Source organism: Scatophagus argus, chromosome 1 (genome assembly GCF_020382885.2).
Source record: "Scatophagus argus isolate fScaArg1 chromosome 1, fScaArg1.pri, whole genome shotgun sequence".
Classification (NCBI taxonomy): domain Eukaryota; kingdom Metazoa; phylum Chordata; class Actinopteri; family Scatophagidae; genus Scatophagus; species Scatophagus argus.
Genome location: NC_058493.1, coordinates 14,912,734 through 14,924,133, shown reverse-complemented (window position 1 = coordinate 14,924,133; position 11,400 = coordinate 14,912,734). Strand labels below are relative to the sequence as shown.

The window sequence follows — 11,400 nt, the reverse complement described above, 5'->3', positions numbered from 1 at the left end:
TGTTGGTGTGTTAACTAAAATAAGACAGTGATCATAGCAATCACTGGACATTAGCCTGTTAAAATTTCATCATGAACATGTTAGCAGGCACCACAGACCGTGTACTTGGGCTTTTTCAAAAGGTGACATTTAGACATTTCACAGCAGGAAAAGCAGAGGTATAAATAATAAAATGTGTGATGGCTTAATTTAATGTAGTTTCTTCAGTTTCACAGTCCTGGTATTGTTCACACTGGCTCACCGTCAGTGTATTTTGAAAATTTGAATTTACAGGCTCATGCACACTTTCAGTTTTGTGTAGACCGGATGCTTAGGAGGGAATATCCATGGTCAAGACTGACTAGCTATAAATATTTAGGTCCTTAAGCCATCATCAAACCGTTATTGGAGATATATTAATATATTTTTCTGAAATGGCTCTTACAATTATATTCCCATTAGATTTTTTACAATTTAAAGGACAGATTTTTGCACTTTTTTCATATTTTGTCTTACACTGCAAACCAGTGAAAGGTTTTACATCTAAAAGTTACATTCTCATATGTTTTAGTAACTGCTAGAATGCATTGGGTAAATAAGTTAAATTAATTTCTCTTGTCAAGTTAAATACAGATATGGCAGTTATGTATTAAAGGGTTACTGTCAGAAAGATCCTTATAAGTGCAACGTTTTTCCCCCATGTCTTCCCATCTCAAAGCTCCTTGTATAGAAGAGTGCTCACTGGCAGATGAGGACTATCCTTATTTTCTCAGTACTTGGGGAAGCATGTCAAACAGTTGTTGCTCTCCAAGCTTTCCGTCTTCACTGGGATATTTCAGACCATCTGCAACTACTTGAAATCTGCCGCAAACATAACCATCCACTAGAATTTCACTGCAAAGGCCTGACCAGTATGGTTGCGGGAAACATGACTCAAGCACCAAGAGGTCTCACATGCAGAGGTTTAATGTGGTGGGTTCAGGGAGGTAAAGTATACTGTGTGGAGATTAGTTTGTCTCGTGGGACTTCAGGAATGCACGGTCTAGATTATAAACACATCGTGATGGAAATATTGATAAGTGATACCTGTAGACTGCCTGGACAATTCAGGTGAAGATGGAGATCAGAGAGGTCTCAGGCTGAGATGGTTGAAAATATACACATGACAGAAAGTGGGTTTTTATAATAATGCTATGCAGTTCAGTAAGTGGGCTGAACAGCGCATGACACCTGAAAGCCTGCAGGTGGTGCTCCAGTAAAGTTTAAGAAGTAGAATTAAGGAAACTGAAAGTGTGTGTGTGTATGTATATTGGAGATCCTGATTTAAAGAAAAAAAAAATCTAGACTTTAAATAAAAGCTCGGCAAACAAAACTGGTACTGTGAAGCGAGGCAGCTGTTGTGGCTTTTGAGCGGCTTTACAGTGTTTTCAACCACTGTGCTCCGCCTTTTGCCTTCAGTTTCATTTGTCTAACTGACACCTTTAAACAAAAGGACCACACAAGTGAGGTACTGAACACATCTGGTGCAGGAATTTTTAAATTGTAGTTTTGAAATCCAATAAATTATTGGCGTATGCTGGTCGTTGAAGTTGTGTCCTTGGAGGTGATCTACCTCAATGTCAAATTATTTATAATGACTGTGGGTGCAGCTGCACCGAGCATAAAGATGAAGATGAAATTTTCTCTGCATTCACCCTAAGGTTACCCCTGAATTGTTTGAGGAACAATAACTTCATGGCAGAAGGACTTACAATAGCTGTGGGATTTGGAAAACTTTTCAGCAGCACCACTCTTCACAAGAATATATGATGTATGGAAACTGCGTCCCCTCCCCGGGTGCTCGGCGGTCCGGTTTCCCCTGATCTTTACATTAGAACACTCTGCTGCTACTAGGCCTCACAAATTCTCTCTTCAACAGTTAAGCTAACCATATTCACTTTACTACATGATGTCAAATTTTGGCCAACTACCTCGCCTTCAAGGCCCGATCGCCTGATTTTTCTGCGCGCACACACACACACTGACAAATATAATTATTCTTTCTTTTCCTGGCCCCTGAAAGATAACACTGACAACCACCTATCATTCAGGTCATTCGAGACCACCAGCTGCCTTTCAAGACCCACGTTGTACCACAACATCATCCTGCCGACTTGCACTTCACAACTGATGCTAAAATCGGTCCCTTACTCCCCAGGGACACCCTGTACCCTCTTCTGACAGCTATAATCATCTTCAATCTGGACTCCTGCAATCCTTTTAGCAAGGCACCTCAAGTATTTGCGTAACCCTCTGAAGAATACTTTATCCCACCCTGTCTTCACATTGCCATGTCATTCCCTATAATGCCATCACTAGCTGCTAGAACACAAAACTTTGCACATATTTAAACCAGTTTGACCAGCACAATACCAGATATGACTATTACGAAACAGCTTCAAGTGTTTATCATGGGCTGCAATGAGTTTTGAGAAATAAAAATTCCTGCTTAACATGTGCACTCAAAACTTAAAACTTACTATGAGTAAATATTATGAGTGAAAGTAGTGTATTCAAAGCTTTTACATATAATCATGTTAGCAAAAAGTTGTCTAAAGTGAAACTACTCACTCAGAAAAAATGACCAATTTTTGATAAATGATAACTTTTTTTTAATAAATTAAAAATATGGTGCTGTATCTGTTGGTTAGGTCTAAAGCAATGAATGATATGAGTGAGCCCCATATGAATATGTTCACACTACTTGGAAGCCTCAATTATATCTTAATATTTTATCTTCTGTAGAGGCCTAATTTTACTCTTTGTAAATCTGGTTTTGTAGGTATTTTTTATATATTGCCTTGTCTATTTCCATCACCTTCCATCACAATTTCGTAGTAGGCCTGTAGCCTCACACAACGTGACGCTTCCGGTTTCTCGATTGGTTAAGTATGACCCTCCTGAGCCGCCGTAGAAATGATAAACACTGACATGCAGCTGTTCCTTCAGTATTATGTTACAGAGCTCACGTGTAAGAGTACTCTACGTGTAGTGTAACAGAGTGTTGTAAAAGAGACACATTTTAATCACCGGTAACATAATGGAGCCAGTTATAATAATAAATCCCGGTAGGTTAAATGTTCGTGGCGCTTGTTTTGCATGTTTTAAAAGTGGATGTCAGCGCATGTCGCTGTGGAGCAGTTGTAGGCGTTTGGCTAAAGCCGCTTCGTCTTGCTTCAGGTTGTCTTAAACCAGTTTCTGTTTTCTCTCCAGGGGAGTCAAAATGGGACATACGTCAGAAAGTTTGGGACTACATCGAGGAGAAAAATCTGGCCAACTTCCCGCGGCCTGTTCACAACCGAATCCCAAATTTTAAGGTGGGTTAAAGTTATTATTATTATTATTATTATTTTAAAAAGGGTCAACATTGTGGCTGAGGTTATTACGAAGGCTCTGATTGTCTGCTCCTAAACTAGAAATTAAGAGCAGATTTAAAGAACAGTAAGAGGCCATGAAATTACATAGTCAAGCCTACTGAGTAGAGTCACTCATGTTACCAAAGGAAGCATATGGAGTATATGGAGGCCTTGATTGATACTTAAAGTCTGCAGGAGTCTGATGATCCACTTTAATAAAGTGTGAAGGTGTTTTTAACACATCTCAGTTTTATGGCTCAAGTAAATACAATTTATAAAACCCTGCTCGTTCAAGTCACTGTGTTGCGTTCTGTGTGGGAAAGTTGATAGGTACTGCATGTTGAATAATGGGAGAGTTGTTAAAAGATTTAAATGCATGTAAAGGTAAAATCATTGCTACAGTAATGACGCCAGGCTGTCTGGAGCAGCTCTTGACTGATGTTCTTGAATTTTAAATGATTATTGGCTGCCCTGTCCTGTGCATCCATGTGTGTCTTTTACCACATACTCATTGGCCAGGGTGCAATTCAAGCATGCAACAGGCTTGCGGACCTGCAGGAGTTCAAGTCGAGCCAGACAGTCAAAGTAAACCCAGACAGACCCCAGCAGCAGGCACGCTTTGTCGCTCTGGAAGTAAGTTGACTCTGAGAAAGAAAAAAAAACCATAAATATATCACCAGCCCTTCCTCTCCTTTCAACCAGGGTGCCTTCACAGCCTGTGGCAGGTTGTCCAAGCTGCAGGTGTTCACCCAGGCAGCTGAGGTGAAGGTGGATCCTGATAAACCTCTGGAGGGTGCTCGGCTGGCGGTGCTGCAGGTAGCACTGCACTGTGGGGGACAGATAACACCAAAAAACAAAGTGTTTCAGGCTCTGTTACGCACATTTGTTTTCTTTTTTTATCTGTTTTCGCTAAATGAGATCGTTAATTTCTCTGTTACATAATCATTCCAGGCACATCAGTGCTTCGTATCTGCTGATGTTGACTGTACATTTCATCACCACTCACTGAATTTCTTCCTGTCCAGTATTAATCAGGATTTCATTTTCAATCACTGAAAATGTCTTGTGGCTAATTTTCAGGGTTGTTTTCACAGGCTCGAAAAAGTTTATTGGTCCCAACTCCTCGTCTTCGCACCGGCCTGTTCAATAAGATTACTCCTCCCCAGGGTGCCAGCAAAGAACAGTTGCGCATATGTTCATCCTCTCAGGTTTTAACTGCTGATTTTACACATTTTGATTAGAATTAAATTATGATACGATAAACCCCCGAACAGTTAGCCTATTCCTATTTTTCCTGTTTTCTGAATGTCTTCCTTCAGGGTGTGAAAGACTTCAGTGTGCCTGTTGGCCTGGATGCGAAGGTGAAGGTAGACCTGGTTGTGGTTGGCTCTGTGGCCGTGTCAGAGAAAGGTAACTGTTTGTTAACTTATCTACAGGGAGCCTGAAGATATCGCAATTTGGCCCACTAGCTGCATAAAACAGTAGTTGTGGAAAATGACAGGAGACAGAGAGGATGTGTCATGTGACAAAGGTCATATTAAACGATGTGTTGTGCTCATTGCATGTGTTTTTAGCCCACAGAGGCAAGAGGCCACCCTGTCAGAGAGATCTGAAGAAGAGCAGAAATGAGATGTGTATAATCAGATCCATTTCACTCTTTTGCAGTTCTGCCCTCCATGTGAATCATCATTCACAATGCATTTTCTGATCCTCATTTTCAAAATGCCTGAGATCACTGATGCAGACACAGACATGTTAACCGTAATGCATACACATCCAAATGGCTCTAAGTGTACAACACCACGTGGTTCTCATTACGTGTTTGTTGCACAGGGTTCATACATGTTCCCATCAGTCTGCATTTAATTATTTTTGTGAATTGGAAACATTACTTCAGCTCCCCTCAACAAAGAGGACAGTGTTTAATAGGTCTTTGCAGTTTTTAGATTAAAATCCCCCATTTTTGCAGTATTTTTTAAAATTCTCTGTGCAGTGCAGATGTAAGAAAATGCCACATCAAAGCCTGCATGCAGACTGTAATTCTCTGCATCACAAAATGTAAAAACCTGCCTTTTAAAATGTCCGTCTTGCTCCTGTCTTCTCCGCAGGCCTTCGGATTGGGAAAGGCGAGGGCTATGCAGACATGGAATATGGCATGATGGCTTCAATGGGAGCTGTGAATGACTCTACTGTGGTGGTTACTATTGTGCATGACTGCCAGGTTAGAGTGCTTGTTCTGTCATCATCTTGTTATCAGATGTGTCGTGGAACTTGATTAGTTTCTTTATCCTCTCCAGCGTGGGTCATTGTTTGCATCTTGAGTCACTTAATCAAATAAGAGGCTGATAAAAACCGTAGAATTAAAAGTGTTACTTGCTATATCCACAGTGCCAAGCTAAAAGTATGCTTTTATCTATTTTGTTTATCAGTTTGTAGTGTAGTAAAGTGTCAAAAATAATGCCAAATACCTGACAAAATAAATAAATAATAAAAAAAAGTGTTTAACTTACAATGGTGTGAGTGGACTCATATTTCAGAAATTATATTTAACACAAGTAGTGATTTTAACTTGAACATGCCATTGAAACAAATTATTTCCTTCTCTCTTCATTATTAAAATTGTCATAAAATTTGGGTTGATTGTGCACATGATTAGTTTTTATTTTGGCACTAATTTGGGTATTTTTGCTTTCAGGTGGTGCACATTCCAGAGGAGTTAATGGAAGGTCATGACCTGACTGTGGACTACATCCTCACACCCACCAGACTTATTAAAACAAACTGCCAGCTCCCCAAACCACAGGGAATCACTTGGACTAAGGTAAATGAAACCTTTCTTTGCTGTCTCACAGAGTATGTCAGATTTAAAGATCAGGTTTATATGATTTTAAGGTTTTAAGGTTTCAAAAATCATGATGATCACTAGAAGCATTTTAATAATAGTTCTATAAAAAACAGTAACAATGATCCTTGTAGATGAGAACCTGTGTTGTTCAAACAAAAGTTATTCCAGTTGAAATAAAATCAGTTCATTTTAATGTAAAATGTTATTGGACAGCTGTAACGTTTTAGCTGTATTCTGCTTCTTGCACACCTGATCCGACTACAAAGCTTAATAACTGTTAAAACAAATACAACCTTGTAATTCAGAGAGGGTGCGTCCTTAGCGTGCAACAATATGCGTGGCCTTTCTGCTCAGCGGCGCTGCCCTCTAGTGGACATTCAGCGACACCACAACTCAACAGAGGACTAGTACGCTCTTTATTCAGCTGATGTCTCTGTCCTGTAATGATTGCCGCACTGTTACTCTTGTCTTATGTTCTGTTCATTCTTTTAATCACAAATAATAATGATGATAATTAGAACAATAATAATAATAATAAAATGGGTTTGCATTGTGGTTTTCATATACTGTGCATACCATGCGAATGTATCTGAGGACACAGCTCTAAATAAAAATAACTGAAAAACATTGGTGTAACACATCCAACTAAACAAAATGATTGAGCTGTTGTACATTTGCTTTATCTTCTGTCTGTGCTTTAATATGCATCTGGACCTTCAGCTGCTTCTGATTTACTAATGCTGGCAGAGAGATGTGGTGTGTTTTTCCATCTGATAATTTGTCTTTAATTAGACATGATGTGGAGATTATTCTTAACATGTGCCGAGATTGTGTGTAACCTCTGTGTTCCTTAAGACACGCTTGTAAGTAAACAGGACCCAGTGACCTCACTGGCAGGAAGGCCATGTCTGAGCATCAAAGGCTCCTCTGCCCAGCCTGCTTGGCTCTGCAGGGGCAGGGGAACGACAGGTCAAACAGGCCAGTGTAAAAACAATAGCCCCGTATATCCTTTACAGGACTGGTCACCATCAAAGGCTGCCAAGACACTTGAAGGCCCAACAAATCAAGAGAGCGGTCTTTATTTTTAACTGCTTGGGAAGTGAAATGTCATGCTGCTATAAAGATAGTTATTGCTATAGCATAGGCAGTGAGCAGGATGGAATAATACCAATTAGTTTGTCAGGTTTTGTTTTGTTGTTTATTGAACTCATCCTTAGGTATGGTGCGTTGGCTCAGAGCAGTGCTATTTGCTTGCTGTGTGTGACACCCCCCCCCCCCATTTCAGCCTTACTGAGCCTGTCCAGTTTTTGTGTCTTCAGCTGGACACAGAAAAGCTGGAGAGGATCCCCATACTGAAGAGGCTGCGTGCTCTGGAGGAGCAGGCTGGAAAAGATGTAACACTGGGGGCAGCGCCTGTTGTAACGGAGCCCAGTCTGCAGACAGCTCAACCTAGAGGGCCAACCAGACGAAGGCCAAGGCAGAACAGGCAGCAAGAACCTGAGGGAGAATCCAAACAGGAGAAAGCAGTGCAATCAGAACAGAAAACCAGACAGCGCCCATATAGAGTGAGGAAAGAAAGTGCTGGGGGAGGAAAAGAGGGAGAAATCAGTGAGAAAGTGAGGGGAAGAAGAAGAGAGAACAGTAAGGAGAAGAACCCAGAGGTGGGTGGAAGTGAAGTCACGTCTCAGCGTAAGCTCCCTCTGACTGTGACCACAGTTTACCTGGGGGGTATCCCTGCTGGGCTGCGTGTTAGCGAGCTGAAGACTGCCCTCAGAGAGAGGGAGGCTGCCCCACTCAGACTCACCTGGCAGGGAGCTCAGCACAGGGCCTTCCTGGACTACAGTGACCCTCAGGCTGCAGAGCAGGCACTGGAGGCTCTGCAGGATCTCAGTTTGAATGGTCACAGTCTGCAGGCTGAGCTGGCCAAGAGTCAGCGGGGAGGCAAGAGGTCCGGACAGTCCAACAAGAAACCAAGACCATCAGTGACTCTGAAAACTAAAAAAGCACCAAATACTGAGAGTGATACCAATGAAATGAGTGAGCAGTAACAGCAACAGGCTGTTCAGGCTAAATCACATTAAATGTCTTTAAAGACGTACTATGCAGAATTTCTCGGTTGCTCTTTGTAAACTCGCTGTTGTAAACAAGAATGATGGTTGATTGATGAGCCTCATTCCCAAGTCTTTGGGATGGCGAGCTACCAACCCAACGTGTTGGTGTTTGACAACCTGGAAATGAGACTCAACAATCAGCTAACTTTCTTCAGAATTGCTGACGCCCGTAACGTTCCAATCACAGCAAAATATTAAGAGAATTGAAGCAGATGACAGAGTCTGTGTAGGTGCAGATACTGTCACTGGTAGAGGCTCGTAAGTGATGATTCAGAGGGATTTTTCTAGGAAAATCCTGCATAGTATACCTTTTAAGAAGCATTTAGTTTGTTGACCTCTGATGAGCTTGACAAAATAATAATTTAAATATATACTAAGTACTTCTTAGAGATAGATACAGTATTTTGGTAAAAATGTAAGTGATGAGTGAATATAAAAATACAAATGTCAAGAAGATTTTATTTCCATAACCAGCTATCAGTATTATCTCCTTGTCTGCTTGTTGGTTTTTTCAAAGCAAGAAGAGGAAACGGAATAGTGTTGTGTCGCATATAGCGCCACCATGTGGTCATTTGATCAACTCTTACAATCCAGATGAGTCCTGGGCCTTGAAGCCCAGCAGTAAAATCATGTCTTTCTTGGACTGATATTATAAAGACGACAGCAGTGTGTGACGCAAGTTCTCCACCATGTTGTTGTTTTTTTAAATATAAATTTTGTAAAATCATTGTTTGAATAACCCCCTCCCAACAAAAAACACTTTATGTTTTTCTATTCCATTGCCAAACTTTGAAATAGATGTGGCCCATTTGACGTAAATTGCAGAAAGAATAAATTTCCAACAAATGTAGGAGATGTGAACATTTTAGCAAACTGAAGGCAGTTTTGATTGCAGACTACAGCAATATAATGCATTTAAATAACCATAATTTAATTATGATGATTCTGACTCACTTGAAAATTTCCAGAGTTGTGTCTCTGCACATAACCCAAAATTTAATTTATGTATTTTCTTAACATCACTGTGATTGTCTATCAGTGATGGACTAAACTCTGGATCTAGATGCAGATTATAAATGTCTAAAACTGTTTTTTTTTCTTTTTTTTTAAATAACAAATTTAGAGGTGTGTGTGTCTGAATATTTTGCAAATAGACATAGATCTAAACAGTGATATTTGATTTAAAAACGTGGCCTTTTGTCTGGTTAGGTCAGTTTGAGTATGAAGACAGTCTTTAAATAGATATGATGTGGTAACACACCAGGATGAACTCTTGCTGTATTAATGCATCTGCTTGTAACACATTACAGTGTTCTCTACTCAAACATTTGACTGTGTCCCGCGGAGTGTTTTGTTTGTTTGTGTGTGTTTTTAACAAAACTGCATAGCATTGTCTCACTTCGATTTTGATAAGAAATCAGGTTGTGCTTTTTGGAGACCAAACTGTAAACTTTGATTTAAAAAAAAAAAAAAAAAAAAAATGTTGGTAGTCGGGTTGTTAAAGTTAAACTTAAGCATGACTCATTTCTCAGACCACTGATCAGATTTTGCCAAAACTCAGAGGGCGAGTCTAAAAGAAGTAATTAAAAGGTTAACTTTTAAATCTTTAAGTGTTTTGACCGTATTACAGCAGTGATTTATGTGCGGACTGTAGACTGTGCATCCAGTTAGTGTAACGCATCATTACGGCTATAAATTCCTCGCTGCATTGTTTTCAAAATCTGTCTATAGTAGTAGAGAAGAGATTAAGTCAAACTGAAAGATTCATGTGCACAGACTTTTACCAGGTAACTGATGGCGCTTGTGTCAGTGTGCAGTACCAGACAAGTGTCCTGTTTTCACTGAAGTCTTCTGGATTGTATTGAGACACAAGCACACAGCATGTCTGTCCGCACAGAGCAGGCCTCTGGCTTTTTATGGAGCTGCCATCCAGGCCAGGGAACAGCTGTGGAGCCCCATCCCACTCCCTCAGCCCCGCCAGAGCCCTGAACCTCGGCAAATGTCATCAGTTTGTTAATGCGCTGTTCCACTGCTGTTGAGCCCTCTTATCCCTGTGCTCGATGGCATGCTCGTTTTAGCGGGGTTCAGTCAGTGGTCATGTTGTGAGATTTCAAAGCTTCTCAAGTATTAGAAGACGGCATGTTCATGGCCCCAAGTACAAGATGCATGTGTGCACACGCACGCCTCAACAGCATTACTTAAAAAGTAAAATGAATGAGAAGACGTCTTAAATTACAATTCAGTTGCTTCAGCTTGTAAGAGGGGTGCAGTGAGTGGACTGTCATAAAATGGACTGCTACCAACCATGTTTTTCTCACACTAGGAGCACCTGTTATTTTGTTCAACAGCACAGACTTCTGTGAAACTGAAACTAAAAGAATTTCATATCCTAAGTGGCTGGTAAAACTATGATTTTTGTATCTTTTCTAATAAGCAATAAGGAATGCGAAGAGCATTTAGGAAATGTGCCTTTTATAATATAAGTGACTGTATGTTATTTCCATAGTGTGATCAGAAATCTATCCATGATTTGTTCATGTTCCACTGCATCTTATTACCGCACCTCTGAAATACATTTTGGTCTTTCTGTAATATTTAAGAAGTAACAAGTGCTTTAAACAGGAGAGTGAAAGCCTTCTCCCCACAACACTCCTTCATCTTTCACCTGAAACCCACTGAACCCTTTTTTTCTCTTAATGAGTTATGAATTACTTTTGTTTTCTTACAGCCTATTCTTTGGACAGATTGTCAAGGTGTTTGCATGTTGGACACCCTGAGCTAACAGACAAATCGCTCGAACAAAATGCTTTAGAGGAAAGTGAGTGTAGATGTACCGGAGTGATGCTGGTGCAGCAGGTTTTCGCCCTGTAACCAAACGCGGGTCCTCTGCTGCTGATTCGTTACGCCTGAGTCGCTGCGTACACTGTCGTTACACGGAGGGCATCATGCGGCTGACTAAGAAATCCATTTATTTAAAATCTATAATCAGTTGATCATTGTTTTGTGGAAAATCAGATTTGTTCGTTTAAAGTCACTTTGCAGTAATTGGCGCTTTGGATGCTGGCTGGTT

The 11,400-nt window shown here is 40.5% G+C and overlaps 2 protein-coding genes across 3 annotated transcripts in view; both read left to right on the top strand.

Annotated features, from left to right (window-relative positions):
- LOC124064477 overlaps window positions 1–11,400 on the top strand; it is a 956,368-nt gene that overhangs the window by 198,416 nt on the left and 746,552 nt on the right. The window lies entirely within an intron of this gene.
- Window positions 2,911–9,511, top strand: mthfsd (methenyltetrahydrofolate synthetase domain containing). 2 transcript variants are annotated; one of them, XM_046385317.1, is made up of 8 exons: window positions 2,911–3,086; window positions 3,232–3,335; window positions 4,077–4,190; window positions 4,469–4,582; window positions 4,694–4,784; window positions 5,483–5,595; window positions 6,070–6,195; window positions 7,524–9,511. In XM_046385317.1, exons 1-8 carry the CDS (start codon window positions 3,059–3,061, stop codon window positions 8,265–8,267), a joined length of 1,434 nt encoding a protein of 477 aa, XP_046241273.1. In that variant the 5' UTR covers window positions 2,911–3,058; the 3' UTR covers window positions 8,268–9,511. The 2 variants fall into 2 exon arrangements, with proteins under 2 accessions (XP_046241273.1, XP_046241280.1); XM_046385324.1 differs by having other exon boundaries at window positions 2,913–3,086; window positions 7,539–9,511.